Genomic DNA, 24914 nt, shown 5'->3' on the forward strand with positions numbered 1-24914 from the left:
ATGTATTCAATCTTCAGCCACCCTTGGCTATCCCATAGGTTACCTCAATATACAGAAGTACACAGATGTAGTATCCAAAAAAATTCAAGTTTATTAAAACAGTAGTAACTTACACATCCAGAAGCAGATGACAAGCCTATCTGATCAGAGATGGTAGTAGTAGCAGTAACTCAACGCGTTTCGTCTGTACAACAGACTTCATCAGGAGCAAACACAGTATATGTATGTATATATATATATATATATATATATATATATATATATATATATATATATATATTGTATATATTTATAAAAGTACATGTATTGCTACATTTACAAGAATATCCCATCCATGCAATTAGGTCTGCATACATGAAAAAGAATCACAACAACTTGAATAAAAGTTGAGATGCTTCAGGGTAAGGAAGGCAGGCCGTAACCAGCATGTAAACACTGGGGGGGGGAGAGGCAACCTATTTGAAGGTAAAAACCGTAAATAACCATGAGGCCCTTCATCTGAGGAAAAATTAGGTAACTACTTTCATACCCTCAACTTTAAAGGCAATGCGCAAAGAAGTTGGGTTGACAAAATTGGGAGCATGGTTCTACAATTAAGTGTATATTTTAGAGTTGGAGGATTTGATGCTCTCCACGGATGACCCTGCTACTGCAGTGGAGGTGGCTACATTTATTCTAAAAAAATAGGTGCCATAATCATCTGTGTTCAGCCCTATGATTTTAACACATTTCATAAAGATAAAACCAAATTGTTATTTGGTAAGAGGCGTAGAATCAAGGTGAAGTAGCCAAACATGCCGTTCAATAGGTCTAACTAACACATAAGCCCTAGCCCGTGCTACCAGGCAGATGGCGGGTTCAAGATGTGCCTCCATTGTGACCCAATGCCTCCTGCTAAATTGATCTGTTTTGATCTGCCTAATTGCAGAGGAAGAAGTGGCGCTTCGCTTATTGATGGATTGGACAACCTCTAAATTGTTATAACAGAAAATGATATCACAGACCCGTAAGCGAGGAGGCCAGAGCTCCATATCTATCACGATGGGGAAAAGCTCCAGCACTAACAATTTAGCAACTATGCCTGATGAAACCCACTTTGAGGCCCACGTTGGCGGAAACCATTGTCTGTCAAAGTAGGCCCCAAAATCCCTAGAACTCACTAAGTCCATGTACAGCTGGAGCTCACAGATGGACATGTCAGGTCTCGGCTATATGTGAACCCCGTTAAATTCATCAAGGAAAAGCATCCAAATCGACAATTCCTCCTTAATTTCTTGATAGCCGAATAAAAGCATGGGTTTTAGTTACAACCGCTGCAATTTGTGACAAAATACTTTACCCATAGCGATAATGCGGCAAGCTAAATTAAGTGACTATAAAACTGTTTGGATCTGCCTAAGGGATACTTTATCTGAATGCCTGACTGACAAAATCAGCTCCCTCAACTTTGCCACCATGTTCATAAGAAGGCTGCAACAACCTGCTATGGTGTCAGTTTTGAATCCCAGGAATGACAGACTTGTAGATGGGCCTTCAGTCTTATCATCTGCAATTGGCACGCCAAGGACCAAAAACAGGGCCTGGGAATCAGATTAAACTTTGCCACATTGCAGGGAGTCATGAGGACCAATGATAAGAATATATAAGCCACTCTCAGATTACCTGTGCCCGTTTTAATGCACCAGTGTTAAAATGTACTGAAATGCTCAATGTAGGCCCACGATATAGAGCACCACATGAGAAGGCAACTATCTATGAAAAACCCCTCCGAGGTTTGAAAACCCATGAATCCGAAAGATTCAGGGTGCAATGGGAGGAGGCGGAAAGCCAATTCAGTTTCGGCATTCAGCAATAATGCCCAAACTGAATTCCCTCACTAAACCCATGGCATCATTTTTGGTACAGCGTCAATGGGTGAAACAATCAGACCCTCTTAAGGGGAGGAATGGAACGGGCCACACATGAGTCCTAAATCAATCACTTTCCGTATTTTATCTGCTAGGATTTGGTGCTGAGCGTAAGTCGATTAAAGGGTCTAAGTAGCCACCGTACACAAATATCCTGCTATGGGCAACTTAAAAACCTCCTAAAAACCTTGCAACAGGAAAAATGCAAGTTCCTGATCAAGGTATAGCAGAAGCGAATAAGACATCTTCAACCAAGATAGGGGAAGAGTCTTTACCTAGGAGGAGCTCTCTTTGCACATCTACTGATGGTGGAGGGCCCCCTCCTTGGCAGTGTGTTGACCTCCGCAGCGGAAGCAAGCGTGTTTGTATTTGCAAATCTTGCCCTTATCACAATGGGAATTGTTAAAAGTGAAACATTTGTTTCTGTGAAGAAACGACAAGCCTGGTACAAAGGGTTATCTAGACACAGCCGATGCATGCTCCGACATGTTAGCTTGCTGCAATGGCCTCCAAATTTCAACTTCGTACCTGAACAGAGTGCTAGCCACCCCGCTCATTTTTCTACAAAAATCCTCATCGTAAATCCTCCATATTGTCACCAGTAGTGTACATGTCATGGATCATGTGCAAATATTTCATCACATCCTGGTACTCACTGGGCCTAGTCTCTAGTTAGGGCATTGCAGAGGTCAAAGGTTGATCTCTAGTTATTGTAGTGTCGTGAATCACCATACGACTTAAGTTACCAGAACCTGTTGTTGATGAAAGCTTCCCCTTTAGCAACCCCCTTCCGATAGAACTAATTATGTTTGCTGTTACTTGGTTGTCACCAGGACTTAATCTCGAGTAGTGGTAACTTAACTCAGTAGATGGGCACCACAGAGGACTAGGCAGTGGGACATTGAGCTGAGATCTCTATGACAACCAGGATACAGGATGCAGTACTAACCTCCACCAGTATAACAGATTGGCACTGAAGAGTAGAGGATGATGTAGCCTGTGTAGAGATGGTGCTAGAGAGCAGCACAGTGCAAGGAAAGTACCGAAGCAAGATCGAGCTGTAAATCTGTACTGTGAAACACTGCTGACACAGATGAGTCAGATGGAGCGGACAGCAGGCACCACGATCCTGCGGCTGGGAGGTGTTCTCACAGATGAGAAAGCAGAGTCATATAACAGGCAATTGATCGGTCCAGGCAGCATTATTCAAAGTCAGGGTCACAAGCAAAAGGTCTATACAGACAGCAGTCAGGAATGGTCATGTAACAAGCAGAGGTCAAAACCGAGTATCAAACAGGAGCAGACAATTCACAGAGACAAAAGCACGGAAAAGCAAGCGTGTGAACACTATAACTGGCAAAGGTTCAGTAAAACTGACAGGTATTTAAAGAAGGAGTAGCCAATCAGGGCAGGTGTCAGATTGAGCTGCAGGTGAGAGGAGTTCAAGTGATCACACCCAGAAACCTGAAAACAACACTGCAGCAGACAGAATGAAAACAGCAATTACCTTCTGTTCCTAACATGTAGGACCACACCACTTCCTCTCTAAAGCCATCTGTTGCCCTGGCCTGCGCTAACTTCTTCTTACCGACCTCAGCAAATGCAAACAAGTCCACATAGAGATCCCGGTCAATCTTTTGCTGAGAACTAGCCCGCATACCTCAGAGAATAGCCAGGTTTGAGCAGCACACCCTGTTGCCCCCTCGCTGTGGTATATTTACCATATAACCTAACCGTCTACTAGCCTTGCAGTTACCTCTTCTCATGCGAGACTGCAGCAACCGCATCAATTTATTGTGGCTCTGCTCCGAGTCAAAGTAACCGTCCCCGGTACTCAGAATATCTGGTTGCGCAACCAACCTCCAGTCCACAGCCCATACATGTCTCTCATTCTCATCAGAAACTAGCATGCCGGATACACCTACGCTGTGAGTGGGCACATGACCGCTGAGCGGCATTTGGGTTCTGAGATCCCTTCACCGCCGGTCTGCTTAAACCAGACTGGTGGGAGGGGGGTGATAGATGGGCTGCGGTTATGCAGGGGGGATGGCAACACATCGCTGACGAGTCATGATGGGAGGACTGGAAGGGAAATAGATTATGAAAGAAATATACAGAGGGGGTGAGCAATGCTACTGAAAGGGGGGAGAAAGAGGATAGCAGAGGAAGGAAAGAAAAGAGGTAAAAAGCAGACAAAAAAAGAATAAAAAGCACAGAACAAAGAGCGACAGAGGGTAAGAGAGGAATAAGGACAAGGTGATAGAAAGCTATGCCAGGAAAGAACAGCTGAAGGAAAACCATTATTAAATACAATAATTAGCACTGGACATATACTTATCCTGGGATTTCCTGAAGCAAAATAAAGGAGAACTTCCTGCTCTTGGATCTTGTAAGGGCTTGTTTTGTCTTGGAAATTGCTTGACACTGAGCTTGCTGTAAATCATGAATAGCAGCTTCAATCACAGCTGCTGCATGTTGAAGAAACACTCCTCATTTTTAGAGGGTATTGTAGCTTTAAGTAAACCACTAGAAACATGTGAACCACAATTAAATACAGTTATTGACAATTTAAGGGCTTTATATTCACCCGCATTTTACAGTGCAGTCAGGGATATTTTGTTTCATGTAGTCATTGTCCGTGTTCATACTATAGTGGATGCAAAAGACAACTGTGCTAGAAATATTTCAAAAAACATTCCCTGTGGTGTTGAGTGCAGTGTGAGCAGATAATGTGATCAGGCCAAGCAGGGCCGCCATCAGGGGGGTACGGGGGGGTACTGTTGTAACGGGCCCGGGCTCACCAGGGGGCCCGGTACAACAGCTCAGCAAAGACTTACCTGGGGCCCGCCGCTGGTCTCCGCTATTCTGTCTTCAGCCTGGCTGTCACCATGACAGCCAGGCACCAGGATCCGATCGCAGGGGTGGAGGAATCATTCCCCCTGCAATCATGTGATCTGTCACAGGCAGAGCACATGATCGCAGGGGGAATGGATCCTCCACCCCTGCGATCGGATCCTGGTGCCTGGCTGTCACGGTGACAGCCAGGCTGAACACAGAATAGCGGAGACCAGCGGCGGGCCCCAGGTAAGTATGTGTTGCTCATGGGGGGGCGCTCATGGGGGGGGGGGGGGGGCCGGGTGGCACGGGGGCCCGTACTGGGCCCGATTTTTTCTGAAGGCGGCCCTGAGGCCAAGAGACCAGTAATTCCTAATCACTATGTGGCAGATACGCAGTCATCATGTGCTACCTATTGCACAGGTAAAATCCTAGTGTGAATGAGTCAGAATAATTAATATATCGACCAGCAAAGTAGAAACAACAAATTGACACTACCATTTTTAAATTATTATTTATATGTTGCTGCTGCTAAATCCTACGCCTGGTACAACGGCCTCAGTTTGCCTAATTATGGTCCTACCACTATGTGTAACTAGCTTCCAGTCCTCTGATAGAAATAGTTTGAATTTAACATAAAGAGACGCGGAAATTCCAGATGGTTATTCGGGCATATTGCTCAGAAAATCCACCACATGCCACTCAGACCCCCCACTTGTTCCTAAATACCCCCCATGCCCTCAGACACTGTTATTCTCTGCTATATAAGAAAGCAGATATTAAGTCATCAGGAGCAGCTGGCTGGGGCCAGAGGTGAAGGCTGGTGGTAAATGTATTATGGTCCGATTTTTACAAGCCAGCGCCGCTTTAAATTTTAGCTGTAAACTCGCTGATTTCCGGCGAGTTGCAAAAATCGGACCATCTAACATCTAACCTCTGGTCTAAAGGGTTAGTTATAGAGAATACATTGCACGTATATGTATTCATATTTGCTTTCCTTGCTAACAATGTCGCCTACCGTAAACTTGTTCTGAACATAGTTTTTCTTGGTATGATTTATTTGATTATTGATAGCTTTTGTTAAATATATATATATATATATATATATATATATATATATATATATTGATTTTGCTTTACAATTCGTCACTACTTCATTTTCATTTACTTCATGTTAGGGAAAGAAAACATTTTCTTAGAATTTGCACTATGTATGCAGAGTATCTATCAATGTCTACCTGTCCATATTTTAGAGACTTTTAGCAGTGCGTCGTTACTGTAAATATTCCACTCTCTAAAAATAAACAGAATACATTCCTGCCTGTTCAGGTTCCTCCCTGTGGAACAGCAGTAATAAATCATATTTGTAGCTACTAATCCAAGGTATCATTGTTGTTTTAGTGTAAGACACTCCAAAATGGTTGCACTGTGTATGTCAATTAGTCAGGCTTAAAGCAGTGTTTAAATACTGAAATTTGCATTGTACAGACAGTTATACAGCAATTAGAAGGATTAGTCATACAGGATTATTTTAATAACACATTAAGTGTTCATAATTATGAATAATTATAATGAAATATATCTTACTATTCTCTACACATTTTCCATCCCTCATCAGAGGGTAGCAATGTATTGTACAATGGTACCATAGTTAGCATTGCTGCCTTACAATGTTGGGTTATGGGTTAAATTCTGACCATAACACTAACGGGGAGATTCAATTCCCTACGTTGTTCTTTAGAACAACACGGAGCACGCATCATTGCCGTTTATACGGTAATTGATGCGCTTTATTACCATTAGTACAGTAATTTCAACACTGATTTTTGCTCGCAGCTCCCTGAGCCACAAGCAAAATTCTGTGTTAAAATTACTGTACTAACAGTAATGATTGCGCGCACAACGTGGGGAATTGAATCTCCTAACTGTGTGATTTCTTCCTGTATATGCATGAGTTTCTCTGGCTGCTCTTGTTTCTACCCACAATCCAAACAACATCCTCGTATTATTTACTCACTGTCAAGGCACGTCTCAGCTAGGCATTTGAGTGTAAGGGGCATATTCAATTCTCTGCGTTTTCCGCCGCGGAAAAACTATTACCGTTATTACGGTAAATACAGCCGGATTTCAGCTTGCCACTTCCTGAGCCGCGAGATGAAGTCCAGCGAGAAAAGTACCGTAATAACGGTATTTATGCGCACTATTACCGTAATGACGGGGCGAGTTACTTTTGGCTGTAATGCCAACAATTGAATATGCCCCTAAAAGTGTTAATCCAACCACCCAGTTGTATAACTACTAAGATTTAGCTCAAGATCTGACCCTCTAAGGAAGTCTTCAGTTACTATCTCACCTATTCCAAAATATAATCAGAACTTATTTTAATCAGAGTTACTGTAAACCCAAACAATAACCTGCCTAAAAACAGTGGCATGGCTACCTGACACATCTGTTTGTTAAGAACACAGAGACAGAATGCTATTAAATTGAGGAGTCTAATATGTAATATGACAAAGAAAGTCACAATGCTTATTTTATAAAAAAAATATAACAAATTTACATACAGAAATTCTTTAAAATAAAATAGTAATAAAAACAAAAGCAGAAAACACTTTTTCATGGGGTAAGGCTAGAATGTGGACAGCTCCCAGTAGCAGACAGACCCACAAAAGCTGACAATTTCTCACAATTTTCATTACATTTCTTTCCATCTCCTCCCCTATTACTCACTAATTAACTCAATAAATCACTGAAAGAGGTGTGCTGGAATGCTGATCTGTTTTACAACATGTTTTATGGTTCTTTGGTCAAACACAAATCTAATAATAAATTATATACAGAGTTTTGCGCTCTTCTAACACACAAGAGAAATATGCATATTCAAACAAGTGTGATTTTCTGCACAGATACATAGGAGCCATGATTATATTAGGTGGATCCCTTGGGTTGTTATGTCATTTCTTTATCTTCCTTGTGATAATATTTATTGATGAGATGTTTTATGGAGCTTGTTAACCTGATTACAAATACACAGTGATTTTCTCCAATATATATAATGTTATTGTTTTGCTATATGTCATTTTCCTATATAAATATATAATGCCCTTTGAGTGACCCCTTCCTCAATTTGCCCTTCTTGTCAAATGAGTTTCAGCAAGTGGGGGTGCACCATATTTGACTAACTGGTCCTCTGGACACAGCCATTCATTCCAAGCTAGGTGACAAGAACCAGATCTCCGAAGTGCATATCAATATTGATTAACCTCTCATTTACTTACAATGACTTCACAATTACTCATATCTCATATTGTGTGTGTATTTTAGGCAATTTAGACTGTAAGCACCAATGGGACAGGGACTGACGTGAGTGAGTTCTCTGTACAGCGCTGCGGAATTAATGGCTCTATATAAATAGCTAATGATGATATCTTTGTGAGTAACTACATTATATATTATTTCCTGAACTCCTGATTATGCCATAAACATGACACTCACATTCAACAATATTAGAAGGCAGCCACTTGAAGAAGGAAAATAGGTCAATTGCCATGGCCCCAACCCCCTTGGGGGCTTCCAAGCGCTTTGTTGATTTTAAGAGGTGGAGCCTAGAGCTGCCATTAACAACTGGCACGAGTGCAACTTGTTAATAGAGCCAGGGAGGTCCTTATATGTTAGATTCTGGCACCCAGTCAGAGTCCACTGTACAAACAGCCTATCAACAATAACTAATTACTGTGCTTGGTGCTGTTTCTAGTAATTATGACAGCTTTGTATTGTATACTAGACACCAAAATGTAATATGCATTGTATACTGTATACTATTCAGAATGTGGCTCTATATTGTATTATTGCTAAAAGAATGGGTCCCAATTTGTATATTAGCCATCAGGGGCCTGATTCATTAAGGATCTTAACTTGAGAAAAATCCTATTTTAGTCTCCTGGACAAAACCATATTACAATGCAAGGGGTGCAAATTAGTATTCTGTTTTGCACATAAGTTAAATACTGACTGTTTTTTCATGTAGCACACAAATATCAACTTTAAATTTCAGTGTACAAATAAGCTATCAAGTATTTGTGTGCTACATGAAAGACATTAAAATGCTTAGAGGCTGATATCTCTTACTTCACTTAACATCTTATCAACCTTTAACCACTTAAATTAAACAACACAAGACGTAAGTGTGGCAAATCCAATAACTTTTATTTAAATAGGGGTGGAGAAAATAGCAGCGCACTACTTCCGCCTGGCAACCAGGAAGTCCACGCATCAACCAAGGAATAACCACAAAAAATGGGGACTCTAACCCCGGGCGCAGATATCTACCTCCAGGACACCCGTCTTGGGCAATACTGAACCGCAACCCTTCTGGGTTAAAGGAACGTACCCATAAGTCTGCCCATTGGGGCGGTAATTGGACTAAGACTATAAACAACTGAGAGAGCGGGATCAGTGTGCCCATTACCGTACTGTGCGCCCGACTACTGGGCATCGCTACCACTGCATTTTCCGACCACTCTCCATCCACTGTTTTCACTGGCACTGCCGTGAATGCCAGGCATAGTATATCGATCCTGGAACAGCTTGCCTCTGACTGCAGGCATCAGTGTAACAACCAGGGAGGGTGGGTGGGCAACACCAGAAACTCAAGAGACTGATTCTATCTCTGTCCATCCTATTTAAAGACTATCTCCCTACTCCTGTGACATCAGATGGGCGTACCCCTTTTGATCCCGAGGACTAACTAAAGCCTAGTGACACAGCCTCAGAATTTTATTATCCTTCGTGCTTAGTTCAGCCCTCAGTTCTTATTATGTATATTTTTTACCCTAAATACGTTAGCCCCAATATATCTAATTTTTGGCTTATTTTATCTTTTGAAAGAAAAACATTTGCAATACACTTTATCGTATGTTATTGTGCGATCTTCCTTTCTGCAGATTTGCCTCATCTACCTTATTTGTTATTTTAATAGTGACTCTATGTAGTGCTGCATCTGGAGTTGCTGGAATTATTTCATTATGTGGATTATGCATCAGTACATTCAAGGATTGAAGACTGACACTTATGATTGTTTTTTTGCAATGTGATTACATACAAAAAGTTCAGGGACCCCAGATGTTTGTACTTAGTATTCACTTCTCCAACCGTTTGGCTTTATCTGCCTTGTTTGCTTTATCCACATATTGTTTCAAGAAAGTTTCCTCTATTGACCTTTTCAGTGTTTAATTTTTTCCATGTTTTCGAAAGAAAGGAATTCAAAATACAGACTAAGCGTAAGATCAAGAGAAATAGATTATTAGTTATAGCTTTTACTATAGCTTTTGACGGTCCCACATGTTTCATGTTGGTCTGTCATTATCTCTTTAACTGGTAGCAAATTTATAAATCTAACAGTTGTTATTTGCTGTTATTGCTGAGGTTAGAAGCAGCAATGTGAGGACAGTGAGGCTGACTCTGAGCCGGACGTACACCCGTATACAAAGTGTAAATTAAGAAATTTTGCACTGCTTATGCCCACAATACCTATATGCACTAATGCAGAGCTGGGCACATTTCACACTTGCGCCTCTTTATGACTGAGAGGCTGGACCGGGGTTGGGAAGGGGTGGTTTAACGTAGTACAGTAAGGACATGTTCACACAAAGGTACATGCACCTTCTAGAAGGTAGGTGTAAATACCCACTGATGATGATGCCAGCACTAGTTAGCCGCTCCTGATTGGCTGATTGCGAATTCATCTCTGAAACTAATAGGTGCTTTCTGCATGGATCGTGCATATATTATAGGATTTTGTGTGCATAATTTTAAACATAATTTTTGAGTGTGTTAGTAGGAGCATGTTTTAGGCAGATTGTTGATGGAGCATAATTTGTCTTGATTTCAGGAATGATGGGAGGAATGTATAAATATTAGATATTAATGTATACTGCTTTTGGACATAATACATAGAGAAGTAGTTGTACTCGTCTCTGCTACCATGCAGCCTGGTGAAAAACTGGTGTCCTCTCCCAAAAGATATTCAAGGACTGAAAAAAGGGCTTAGTAATTGTATTGCTGGGACTTTGCAGATTTGACAAGCGGTTTGCTCAGCCACAAAACTCTGTTCTTGTGAAATGACTCCACAATTGCACTCATCAATGCTTCTCATGCTCCAACTAATATAAATGCAGGGAAGTACTTACTTTGGTTCCATACTTTGTTAGAACATGTATTAGAAGCCTTTTCTCCCCTGAACATGACTTGGATTGCATTATTCTGGACTGCAGGGGGTCAGTGGGGTGAGTATTACTTCTTCACTATGTGCTGCCCAGAAAAAGTACTTATTAATTTTAAGTCTAGGTGAAAAAACCCTTTGAGCTGATGACTATAAAAGTAGTAGATAGCACAAATGCTTTACTATGGTTACCCAACATATTGTTTTATTTTGTAATTGGTAATGTACAACATGGAATGCTTTTTTTAACGACTCCTCATGGATTATGTTAAAAGGATTAGTGGGAATAGATTTGTATATTTGGAGTTTGGAAAACAGAATTGTGTGTATATTTTAAACTGAGTACATGATAAAGAAGTGTCTCAGTTTTCCATATTAAAAATGTATGCCGTATCTTATCATATAGATATACCTTGGACAGCTCAAGCTTGCCTCCTATATATTCCTGAGAGGCCTGTTATACTTCCCTATTTCACATAACCATTTGACCCTTCTTCAGTCAGGCTTTCATTCCCTGCACTTCACAGAGACTGCACGGACTAAAGTGGTGAATGATTTCATAACTGAAAAATCCAAAGGCCACTACTCACTTCTAATACTCAGGGAGCTCTCTGCTGCATTTAATACCATTGACCACTCACTTCTAATACTCAGGGAGCTCTCTGCTGCATGTAATACCATTGACCACTCACTTCTAATACTCAGGGACCTCTCTGCTGCATTTAATATCATTGACCACTCACTGCTAATACTCATGGAGCTCTCTGCTGCATTTAATACCATTGACCACTCACTTCTAATACAAATACTGCATTCCCTAGATTTTTTTTAGGCAATGGTTATATCCTGGATTTCATCTTAATTATCAAAATGCTCCTTCAGTGTTCTTTTAATTTAATTCATACTTCCTCACATCCAATCTGTATCAAAAATCCTGTTATATACATCTAAGAAACATCTTCAGAATGTGGATTTTAATTCATGGAATTATAATCTCCCACATTGAGAGAATTGTAAATAAATAAATATTAATAATATTTTTTCTAACTCTAGAATAAGGATATTTTGGGGTGGACATCCTTTTTAAAAACACACAACGGGTGTTGTGGATAGCTCTTCTACTTGCGTGAGTGAAATATAAATGAAGATTACAAAAAAATGACAAACAAAAACATTACGTTATTCTGTGGTTGCAATACTTAAATCACTATATTAACAAAGATACTACACCAAAACACATTCTGTTCAGACTTGTAGGGAGTTACCAATTCTGGGCAAACTTTGACAGGCTCTGACAGACATTAATGATTTGCAATAACAAATGGTATGCAATATTGTTTTGGAGAAATAATACCGTATGTTCATAAGTCATTCACTCTAGACATAGCATTTAATCTGTGTTAGGCTGTTAGAAAATCAAGTTGGTGGTTGCATTTGGTATAGTGGGCTTTACAGGACAGTGTGCCAATTGTATTATTATAATGCATCTTTATTTATATATTGCCAACATACCTCACAGTTGTTTACTTTTGGAAATAAACACAATAACAAAATAACACTGGGTATTAGCAAACAGACAAAAGGGAAACAGGGCACTACTCACTAGCTTAAACATCTTTGGAATAATGCTATAAAATGACTTTATATAAAGCAATATGTATATATTTTTAACAATATTTTTTTTTTATTCTATCACACTAATTCCAACATCAAAAGTGGAAAATGTAAACAAACCATACATAGGACTAAATTCCTCTTAATTATTGCCAATATTCCTACTCTAATTAGCATTTTTTTAAATAGAGAGCACATGTCAGCTACACTGGAGGGCAGGGCCAGGGGCAGATCTAGGCAACTGCTCTACCCGGGGCGATTTTAGGGGGGGCGATTTAGGCCCCGCCCCCTATCTAATTTCTAAGGCTGCTGACGGCTGCACAGTATGTGCAGGTCCGTTCAGCATTGGCAGTGTGCTGTCCCGCTGCTCTGATTGTGTTTAAAACACAATCAGAGCAGCCGGGCAGCACACTGTCAATGCTGAACGGACCTGCACAGTGTGCAGCCGTCAGCAGCAAGCCCCTGCTAGGGGGGGCAGGGCTACACATTGCAAATAACACAAAGTACCAATATTAGTTTTTTCCCTGGTAAAAGATATATCCGCACGACTCTATAGCCAAAATGGCAACACTTTATTTATAAATTGGAATTGAGTGCAATTTTGTACATTTATTCTGACCACACAAGCTACAATTTCTCCAAAATGACTGCAAACATCAACAATGAGCCAATCAAAAATGATCGGATCATTGTTGGACTTATTAGTAAGTTTAACCTGAATATTTTTACTGTTGACCTCTGCTTGATCTTGTCCAGTTTGACCACTCACATTGGATATCGATCATGTTGGATGTGGCCAGTGTCACAGCAGCATCACAGTTCCCAATAAATACAATGTATTATACTCTTTTGTTCCACCATATCAGAGATGAATGCTCATGGGGGCTTAGTTTGAAGAGTAGCGGCCTCAAATAGTTTGTTTTGCTCTTCATTTTATTCCAATACTTCTACAAACATAATGCAATGATATTCTGCTGTCCAAGGAGGCTGGAACAAAACCTTTAGGTATGGTTTGTGTCCTATATTTTCATTTGCACATATTCTGCCTGTACAAGCATCTTATTTAAGTGTATTACATTTCATGGTGTTTTTATTATTTTAACCACAAGCCTTTATTTCATCTGTGGATGTTGGTTTCTGAAATGCAGAAGGTATTAAACTTGAAAACTAATCTGTGATGGATGTAATAGAAGCATTTCTTATCCCCATGCTTTCTATTTCAGAATTCAGTTATTAGAGGAACCTATATTGGCTTAGAACTTATGAGCAAAAAGAATGGAGGTCAAGGAGGTGTCATAATCAACATATCATCTCTGGCAGGTAAGATATTGCTTTTCTTAACTAGTATTGGGAGTTATCAGCATTTTCACTTGGCTTTGAGTGCTCACAAGGCAGGGGAGCTGTGACATATGGAGGAAGCCACCAGGGTAGCAATGTCAAGTTGCCTTCACCTAACATGCTCTCTCCCGCAGGTAAAGGACAGAGACACTTATTTGTTTTCTACTTACATAGTGCACAAGGCACTATGTAAAAAGGGCATATTCAAAAAGCAGACAGGTTCTCTTTAAAGGATAACAAGATAAAATTACAGCTAACACTTACCAATTACTGGATCCAATGGTCCCGTGCTGCACTCATCATCATCGTCATGGTTTATTTATAGGGATCCACATATTTCGTTGCACCGGCCGATCATCTTACAGATATGACATACATGAATATAATAAGCATGGTAGCAGATACATGTGAGTGAACAAACAGTGTAAGATTCAGCTAAAGACATTACACCAGTGCCATATGAGATAGACAGACATAGATATCATAGGGATGAGAGGCCCCTGCCTATAAGAGCTTACATTCTGGAGGGAGGGGGTAATGAGAGCTAGTGGGCATGATTCATGTTTAAACTTACATGTTGTGTATCTTGTGTGCAATAGTCTTGGGCATGTCCAGAAGCGAACATTCCACCAATGACCACTATTCCATGCATTTCATATGTGAACACAAATATCACATACAACTCCCTACGACTTAGAGGGATAATATTACTCGTTATCTAAACCAATTTTATTTCCATGTACACAACACCGTGTAGCTCCCTTTCAGGTCATCAAAGGAGCTCCATCCAATCAGAAAAGGAAATCATGTACAACTTATTTAATTTTATACAGAAATATACAACATTGGAAATGTATTATGTTTAGTAAAACATCAGAATTGCTTTTACTGTTGTGGAGCTGATGCTAGTTCCAATTTAATGGAACATAAAAATAATATAATGCCAAATGTATCCATGGTTTAGCTTTGAATTGCTAACATTTAATAAAGGAGATTTATAATGTGCACCTTTGCTTCCAATTCTGTTTATGATTGTGTTTAAAGGAATTGCAATGAGAATAGGCATGGATCTGTTCATCTGTTTTGTGTCTACTTTTTAATTGTGGCTAAATTTATTGCTTCACATAGTTGTATAAATAATTCCTCTTTTTTAGAAACATAGCATTCATTAATCTTTCAACCACAATTTATAGTCAGCTATTACTTATTCATGCCTATTCCTTTTTCCCTTACTCTGACATGCCTGTAAATATCACATACAGTATTTGTAAGTAACAGATATAAATATATACTTACAGATACTGTATATATATATATATAAAAAAACAAACAAACAGATATATAAAATGGCGCTCACAACCACAACGTAATCACAGTACGGTAATATAGTAAGCAGCAGAAAAGTTCCAGATGTAGAATAGCTCAAGTATGAGCGGCAGCCACGATATCCTGTAGCCAGATGGTTAATCCGGAATAAAGACACTGTAACAGAAGACAGGCAGGGCGCCTCAATGTGTATTACCACTTGTATAGTATAAATGGATGTAATATCATGCGTACCATTAGGTATTGATAGGTCGTCTAGTCAGATAAGGAGGATCCTCTTCATAAATTGTTCCTCCCAGTTGGTAAAATAGTGGACAATGCAAGAAACAGAATACAACATAGAGTAGTATTGTCAGGATGTGTAATCACACCACCTGTGAGATATATACCACCTATGGGACTTCCTTATCGTGCAAAAACACTTATGCCCAGAGATCAACAGTTATACTGTATAGGACACCCATGTGTACCAGCCCAAAAACAGGTATAGAAATATATAAACTGCGTACCAGATGGTCTCTTCAAGTTGGCATATAATCAATCCTTTGAAGGATCAGTTGTATAGTCCCCCTCTTCAAATCTCAGTCATTGGCAGCAATAATGACAAGAAAGGAGGTGTAAAAAGTACAATACCGCTTTATTAAAAAATAAATAAATATAAGCACTTACATCAAGGAGTGCAGATATATGTTAGGATAGTAGGCTCAACGCGTTTCGTCCCAGTAAAAACGGGACTTCATCAGGAGCAGGAGAACAGCAGATACCTATACCGCTACATTACCGGCTTTAAATAGAGCCCGGACGCCATCTTGGCGCATGCGCAGATGCCGCCACTAGCTGCGCATGCGTCAGAACAACTTTATTCATATTTACAAAAACGGAACAATAGTCCCTCATGTGCAGAGTAAACAGACAGAATATCGAGATATCTATTCTCATTAGTCATGCCATACAATAAAAGGATATGGTTACACATGTTCCATAATCCCCATAGCGCCAGCAATATCAATAATAAAACATCCAAATATGCATACTATGATGCACAATTATAAAACATATATAGAAAACACATATATATACATGCAAATACACAATCACATATAGCCTAATCAGATCTGTCAAACATTGGGTAATCAATATCCATATACCTAACCTCAAATTTGGTGACAATATATCGGATATAGATACCAATCTTTGTAACTTAGTGCATATCATCAGTCTGACCAAGTATTGATATTTTAATATTATGGGATACCACCCACTAATTATATCTCTATATCTTGACTATAGTGATCAATGAGAGCAATAAAATTGATAAAACCATCCAAAAATTACCATCCTGATAATAAACCCAATATCGTGGCTGTACCTTCTAAGATAATATATGTTTACCAATATGTAAACCATGATGCCTATGATAGGGGGGATGGGGGGGGGGGGGGGAGTAGGAAATAGAAACAGTGAAAACCCACTTATGTTGCCTATTGTATATTGTGGCTATATAGTGAAAAATAATTCCTAGGACTCATTATATTGCAATGTGTAACCCTGGAAAAAGTAGCGAACTGCACCACAATAAACATCGGTATGGAAAAATGTTTAGAACTACAGCAAATATCAAAGAACCCCAACTACCAGACTACAAGAAGGGGGCCAGCTCATAATTCTCATTGAGTCCAGCTGGAGTCATAGTGCCTAGTTGAAAAATCCAAAACATTTCTCGCTGAGAAAGTTTACGCTGTAGATCTCCTCCCCTTGGATTGAGAACTACTCTTTCCAGAGCCATAAATTTGAGGTATTTTGGATCCCTATTATGGTTTAATGCAAAATGTCTGGAAACTGAATGACTTTGAACTCCATTCTTGATGTTCCGGATGTGCTCCTGGATACGTAATTTTAGAAGTCGTTTGGTCTTACCAACATACTTCAATTTACAAGGACATTCCAACATATAAATAACGGAGGTTGTTAGACAATCCATCCGTTGTTTCACATTGAATTTTTTACTGTTGTCATAATTGTAAAAAAAGTTTACCGCTGGATTCATGTACTGACATACATTACAATGAGTGCATTTGACTGATCCTATCCTATCAGGTATAAAGGTAGAGGATCTCATAGTGGGTTTCTTATTAGAAAGTAAACTTGGAGCTACCAATTCCTTCAAACTACGATTTTTCCGAAATATTAAAAGTGGTTTGTCCGGAAGTATTGTGGAAAGAATAGGATCTCTTTGCAAGATACCCCAATGTTTATTTATAGTTGACCTAACCAGATGTTCTCCACTATTAAATTCCGTGATAAACGGTATGATTTCCTCTTTCTCTGATTTAGTAGTATATCTTAAAGTTTCAGTCCTATCCTTTTTATTAATTTTATCAGTAGCCTCATTGAGAACTTTTTGTGGGTATCCCCGTTCTTTAAAACGATCGACATAAATGCTGAGTTGTTGCTCAAAATCAGTATTGTGACTGCAATTCCTTTTTATTCTATTAAACTGGGAATACAGAATATTATCCTTCCATCGTCTCTGATGACAGCTATTATAGTGTAAATAGCTGTTTGTGTCAACAGGCTTGATATAATTTTTAGTAATCACTTGTGTATCGTTAGATGTTAACACAAGGTCAAGATATTCCACTTGTATATTACTTATGTTGGCTGTAAATTTAAGGTTATACTCATTCCTACCAATATACTCAAGGAATTCCTCAAATTCATCACAAGTACCATTCCAAATGAGTAAAATATCGTCTATATAGCGTTTGTATAGCTTAATTTTATCTGAAAAAGGATTGAGTTGATATATATACTTAGCTTCCCAGCTTCCCATATGGAGATTGGCGAAGCTGGGTGCAAAAGTGGTACCCATGGCTGTACCCCATGTTTGAAGATAGAACGTGTCCAGGAAATTAAAATAATTATGAGAAAGTATAAATTGAATAAGATCACATAGAAAATCTCTGTGTTCTACTGAAATAGAGCTGTCCTGACTTAAAAACTCTCTACAGGATTCAATACCCTTTTCATGTTCTATAGAAGTATAGAGAGATTGTACGTCAATCGTAACCCAATGGTAGCTATTGTCCCACATAAAGTCTTGTAGTATCTGTAAGATACTCGTCGTGTCCTTAAGATATGAATTCAGAGAAGTAACATATTTTCTGAGAAAAAAATCTATATATTTAGATGAATTGCAGGTAAGGGAATCAATACCCGAAATTATCGGTCTCCCTGGTGGCTTCAACAAATCCTTATGTATTTTAGGGAGGTAATAAAAAGTTGGAGTAACCGGACAAGATGTAAATAAGAACTGAAACTCCTCTTTGGTTAAGATGTTATCGTGGAGCCCTTTTGATAGTAGCTCCCTTATATCAGAGATATAATCAGTGGTTGGATCTCTATCTAATTTTTTATAAGACAGATGATCCCCCAATAATCTATTGGCCTCCGCCACATAGTCTGATTTATTTAAAATAACAGTGCCCCCTCCCTTATCGGCCTGCTTAATGACAATGTTACTGTTGGATTGTAGTTTTTCCAAAGCCTGTTTTTCATACTGGGTCAGATTCCCGTGTCTCTTTTTCTTATGATTAGTGCGACATAGATCTTGTATGACTAAATCCTGAAAAATATGTATATAGTTACTCTTAGATTCTAAGGGATAAAACTTAGAAGTCAATCTCATGCCTGATTTGGATGATGAGTTATGGTTTTCCTCATAGTTTTTGAGGCTAGTCATGTCCTTCCTTGCAAAGTGTCTTTTTAAAGTCAATTTACGAACAAATTTATGTACATCTATATATGCCTGGAACTTGTTAAGATGACTAGTAGGAGCAAAAGAGAGACCCTTATTTAATACAGATATTTCAGACTTCGACAATTGATGTTCAGATAAATTAAAAATACCTTTTTTCCTTAGCTCATTGTTGGAGGTTACAGGAATCTTTTTTTGTGAATTCTGGATTCCCCCTCTTCTACCTCGTCGTCTATGTACATAAGGATTTGTTGAAGCCACCAGGGAGACCGATAATTTCGGGTATTGATTCCCTTACCTGCAATTCATCTAAATATATAGATTTTTTTCTCAGAAAATATGTTACTTCTCTGAATTCATATCTTAAGGACACGACGAGTATCTTACAGATACTACAAGACTTTATGTGGGACAATAGCTACCATTGGGTTACGATTGACGTACAATCTCTCTATACTTCTATAGAACATGAAAAGGGTATTGAATCCTGTAGAGAGTTTTTAAGTCAGGACAGCTCTATTTCAGTAGAACACAGAGATTTTCTATGTGATCTTATTCAATTTATACTTTCTCATAATTATTTTAATTTCCTGGACACGTTCTATCTTCAAACATGGGGTACAGCCATGGGTACCACTTTTGCACCCAGCTTCGCCAATCTCCATATGGGAAGCTGGGAAGCTAAGTATATATATCAACTCAATCCTTTTTCAGATAAAATTAAGCTATACAAACGCTATATAGACGATATTTTACTCATTTGGAATGGTACTTGTGATGAATTTGAGGAATTCCTTGAGTATATTGGTAGGAATGAGTATAACCTTAAATTTACAGCCAACATAAGTAATATACAAGTGGAATATCTTGACCTTGTGTTAACATCTAACGATACACAAGTGATTACTAAAAATTATATCAAGCCTGTTGACACAAACAGCTATTTACACTATAATAGCTGTCATCAGAGACGATGGAAGGATAATATTCCGTATTCCCAGTTTAATAGAATAAAAAGGAATTGCAGTCACAATACTGATTTTGAGCAACAACTCAGCATTTATGTCGATCGTTTTAAAGAACGGGGATACCCACAAAAAGTTCTCAATGAGGCTACTGATAAAATTAATAAAAAGGATAGGACTGAAACTTTAAGATATACTACTAAATCAGAGAAAGAGGAAATCATACCGTTTATCACGGAATTTAATAGTGGAGAACATCTGGTTAGGTCAACTATAAATAAACATTGGGGTATCTTGCAAAGAGATCCTATTCTTTCCACAATACTTCCGGACAAACCACTTTTAATATTTCGGAAAAATCGTAGTTTGAAGGAATTGGTAGCTCCAAGTTTACTTTCTAATAAGAAACCCACTATGAGATCCTCTACCTTTATACCTGATAGGATAGGATCAGTCAAATGCACTCATTGTAATGTATGTCAGTACATGAATCCAGCGGTAAACTTTTTTTACAATTATGACAACAGTAAAAAATTCAATGTGAAACAACGGATGGATTGTCTAACAACCTCCGTTATTTATATGTTGGAATGTCCTTGTAAATTGAAGTATGTTGGTAAGACCAAACGACTTCTAAAATTACGTATCCAGGAGCACATCCGGAACATCAAGAATGGAGTTCAAAGTCATTCAGTTTCCAGACATTTTGCATTAAACCATAATAGGGATCCAAAATACCTCAAATTTATGGCTCTGGAAAGAGTAGTTCTCAATCCAAGGGGAGGAGATCTACAGCGTAAACTTTCTCAGCGAGAAATGTTTTGGATTTTTCAACTAGGCACTATGACTCCAGCTGGACTCAATGAGAATTATGAGCTGGCCCCCTTCTTGTAGTCTGGTAGTTGGGGTTCTTTGATATTTGCTGTAGTTCTAAACATTTTTCCATACCGATGTTTATTGTGGTGCAGTTCGCTACTTTTTCCAGGGTTACACATTGCAATATAATGAGTCCTAGGAATTATTTTTCACTATATAGCCACAATATACAACAGGCAACATAAGTGGGTTTTCACTGTTTCTATTTCCTACTCCCCCCCCCCCCCCCATCCCCCCTATCATAGGCATCATGGTTTACATATTGGTAAACATATATTATCTTAGAAGGTACAGCCACGATATTGGGTTTATTATCAGGATGGTAATTTTTGGATGGTTTTATCAATTTTATTGCTCTCATTGATCACTATAGTCAAGATATAGAGATATAATTAGTGGGTGGTATCCCATAATATTAAAATATCAATACTTGGTCAGACTGATGATATGCACTAAGTTACAAAGATTGGTATCTATATCCGATATATTGTCACCAAATTTGAGGTTAGGTATATGGATATTGATTACCCAATGTTTGACAGATCTGATTAGGCTATATGTGATTGTGTATTTGCATGTATATATATGTGTTTTCTATATATGTTTTATAATTGTGCATCATAGTATGCATATTTGGATGTTTTATTATTGATATTGCTGGCGCTATGGGGATTATGGAACATGTGTAACCATATCCTTTTATTGTATGGCATGACTAATGAGAATAGATATCTCGATATTCTGTCTGTTTACTCTGCACATGAGGGACTATTGTTCCGTTTTTGTAAATATGAATAAAGTTGTTCTGACGCATGCGCAGCTAGTGGCGGCATCTGCGCATGCGCCAAGATGGCGTCCGGGCTCTATTTAAAGCCGGTAATGTAGCGGTATAGGTATCTGCTGTTCTCCTGCTCCTGATGAAGTCCCGTTTTTACTGGGACGAAACGCGTTGAGCCTACTATCCTAACATATATCTGCACTCCTTGATGTAAGTGCTTATATTTATTTATTTTTTAATAAAGCGGTATTGTACTTTTTACACCTCCTTTCTTGTCATTATTGCTGCCAATGACTGAGATTTGAAGAGGGGGACTATACAACTGATCCTTCAAAGGATTGATTATATGCCAACTTGAAGAGACCATCTGGTACGCAGTTTATATATTTCTATACCTGTTTTTGGGCTGGTACACATGGGTGTCCTATACAGTATAACTGTTGATCTCTGGGCATAAGTGTTTTTGCACGATAAGGAAGTCCCATAGGTGGTATATATCTCACAGGTGGTGTGATTACACATCCTGACAATACTACTCTATGTTGTATTCTGTTTCTTGCATTGTCCACTATTTTACCAACTGGGAGGAACAATTTATGAAGAGGATCCTCCTTATCTGACTAGACGACCTATCAATACCTAATGGTACGCATGATATTACATCCATTTATACTATACAAGTGGTAATACACATTGAGGCGCCCTGCCTGTCTTCTGTTACAATATATATATATATATATATATATATATATATATATATATATATATATAGCAATACAACAAATACAGTGCGCTCAAACACAAATCTGTTAGATCACCTTAAACAAGGTATAAAATATTATATATATATATATATATATATATATATATATATATATATACAATGACGCTAGGTGACTAATACTATGTGATTAGTGAAATAAGAAATAACAAACCAGAAACAATTATAATATAATATACAGTAGGCTGCTTCTTTAGCAAATGCTAACCTAATACCCCATTCATACTGCACCAAATCCCGGGTTTTTGCCGGGGCGAGCTCAAACGACCCGGGTCTTGGTGCAGTATGAATGGTACAAGTCAAAAATCCCGGGTCTAAAAACCCTCTGGCGTCATGGGAACGTCCAGGCCAGCCGAAGAAAACATCTGTGAAACTGACATAAAAAAATACATATAGCAATGTTTTACAATACGCATTACACATGGCACAGTCACATAAAAAAACCCATAAAAAATGCTTACCAATAGTTGTGGTCAACCACAGCCTGCAGAATGATGGAATGCCAGCCTTTGCGGTTGTAGTAATCCGCATGGTTGTCTGTGGGGGCAATGATGGGGATGTGTGTCCCGTCTATGGCTCCAGCACACTGTGGAAACCCACGCTTCAGGAATCCTGCAATTGTATCATCCAGGCGCTGACCTTGCGGTAAGGAGATGAAGCGATGATACAGGGCTTCCAGCAATGCCGTGGATATCCCCACTCCAAACAAGCAGAAGATTGTCCGGTATTCTCCAGGGGTAGCATACCACCACAACACAATAGAAAGGCGCCTACATGGTGGAATAGGTTTCCCAAAGTTAGTGGCCTTCATTTGCTGCATAAAACAGCAAAAACACACTAGTAAACATGAACTCTGGGCTACACAAAAGTGAGTCGTCAACCATGATGAAAAGTAATGTGGTAAACAATAACCACCCACTTTTGCATCATCTTTATGCGTCAAAAAACCAGTCACCTTTCAATGACATCACCATTTTTCAGCCAATGAAAACTGCTCTGGTGATGACTCCCACAAATTGCCAGGGCACAGACTTGTGCAGTATGAATGGGGTCAACCCGGGAAATTCCCGGGTCCGAGGTGCAGTATGAATGGTGTTTCTGAGCTGGGACGCTCCGAGCCCCGGCAAAAACCCGACTTGAAAAACCTGGGATATTGCTGGGGTGGCAGTATGAAAGGGGTATCACATGCAAAACAAAAAACGAGAAGCCACGCATATTGTATTATAGCTTAATACCAATAATGATATATAAATGTGATAGATAACTGCGTACCAAAATACAAATTCTTAATGATGCATGAACAGAAAGACTCTGCCTCTTCAATTTTCCATGTCATGAGAATGAATGGATTCAAGTTAGGAATTAGAACTTAAAAAGGAAAAATATAGTGTAATACGTTCTTTTCTCTTTCATCCAGTCTGGGGGACACTGCTTACCATGGGGGTGTGAAGGGGAGCATGGGAGTTGGCACCTAGCTAGTTAATTTCTAGCACTGCTGACAGACCCCTACCCCCTATAACTCCCCCCCTGCCTCTTCCTCCTCAGTTTTTTCTAGGTGCCCATGGAGTTAGGCACTGTTTTAGTTGCTGCTAAATTTTATTTTATTTTCTTTTTTTTTAGGGAGAATATCTTGGGCAGACCTGGGAGTGTGTTCTATTATAGAGAGCACACTCCCAGAACAGCAGCGCAGGCACTGCTCTGTCAGCTGAGAGCCAGAGGCTCTCACTGGCAGAGCAAATTAGGGTGCTTGAATATAGAGGGACTAGCGGTCTCTCCGGATTGCTGTCACTCTTGGGGCCTCACCGATAACCGCGCTGCCATTGGGCATGGAGGGCCGGTTATCGGAATGAAAGAAAAATGCCGGCGGGCATTTTAAAATCCGCGGAAGAGAGGAAACGGAAGGGGGCCATACCAAGATCCCCCTCATACAAAGAAGGGGCATCGGGGTGAAAATTCGCTGCGGAGACCTCAATTGAGGTCTCCACTACTCTGCCATATATTATTTGTTTTCTTTCTCCTCCCCGCTAATGGTGGCAGGAAAAGCACTACAGAGAGACAGCATTATCAGAGGGGGGGGAGCTAAGATATAGAGCTCCCCTGCTCTCCAGGGAAAATTGGACTAGCCTGGCCTGTAGGCGCCAAATAGAAGCCCGGGAAAGGACGCAGAGCAGAGGGAGCAGGCACCAGGCACTGCTGTTGGACTTCTCCCCTGTTTGGCCTGTGGCTAAGTATCTGATTTATTTAAACATATATTATTGTATTGCTGACTGCAAAGTGGGCTAGTTGGAGTTATATTATAGTTCTCTCACTTGCCAAGTTATTTTATTTTGGTTTATTAATTTACAAGTATAACTTTTATGTTCGATTACTTGTTTCTTTTTTCTTTTTCATATTATTTTCTCTGCTGTCTCTCGCTCTCTAAAAGCTAAATTTAAGTCTGTATGTTTGGTGTGCCTTCCTTTGTAAAATGACAGATAAAGGAAAGGGCCCTAAAGTAAAGTGTTTCACATGTTCAAA

General features: G+C 39.2%; 1 protein-coding gene across 1 annotated transcript in view; it reads left to right on the forward strand.

The window, feature by feature from the left end:
- Positions 1-24914, forward strand: part of HPGD (15-hydroxyprostaglandin dehydrogenase) — a 65904-nt gene that overhangs the window by 15199 nt on the left and 25791 nt on the right. Inside the window, exon 4 of the mRNA XM_075197588.1 lies at positions 13800-13896. Coding sequence (XP_075053689.1) covers positions 13800-13896 — 97 coding nt within the window. The remainder of the gene's footprint in view (positions 1-13799; positions 13897-24914) is intronic.

The sequence above is a fragment of the Mixophyes fleayi genome, chromosome 1 (assembly GCF_038048845.1).
Source record: "Mixophyes fleayi isolate aMixFle1 chromosome 1, aMixFle1.hap1, whole genome shotgun sequence".
In the NCBI taxonomy this organism is placed as follows: domain Eukaryota; kingdom Metazoa; phylum Chordata; class Amphibia; order Anura; family Limnodynastidae; genus Mixophyes; species Mixophyes fleayi.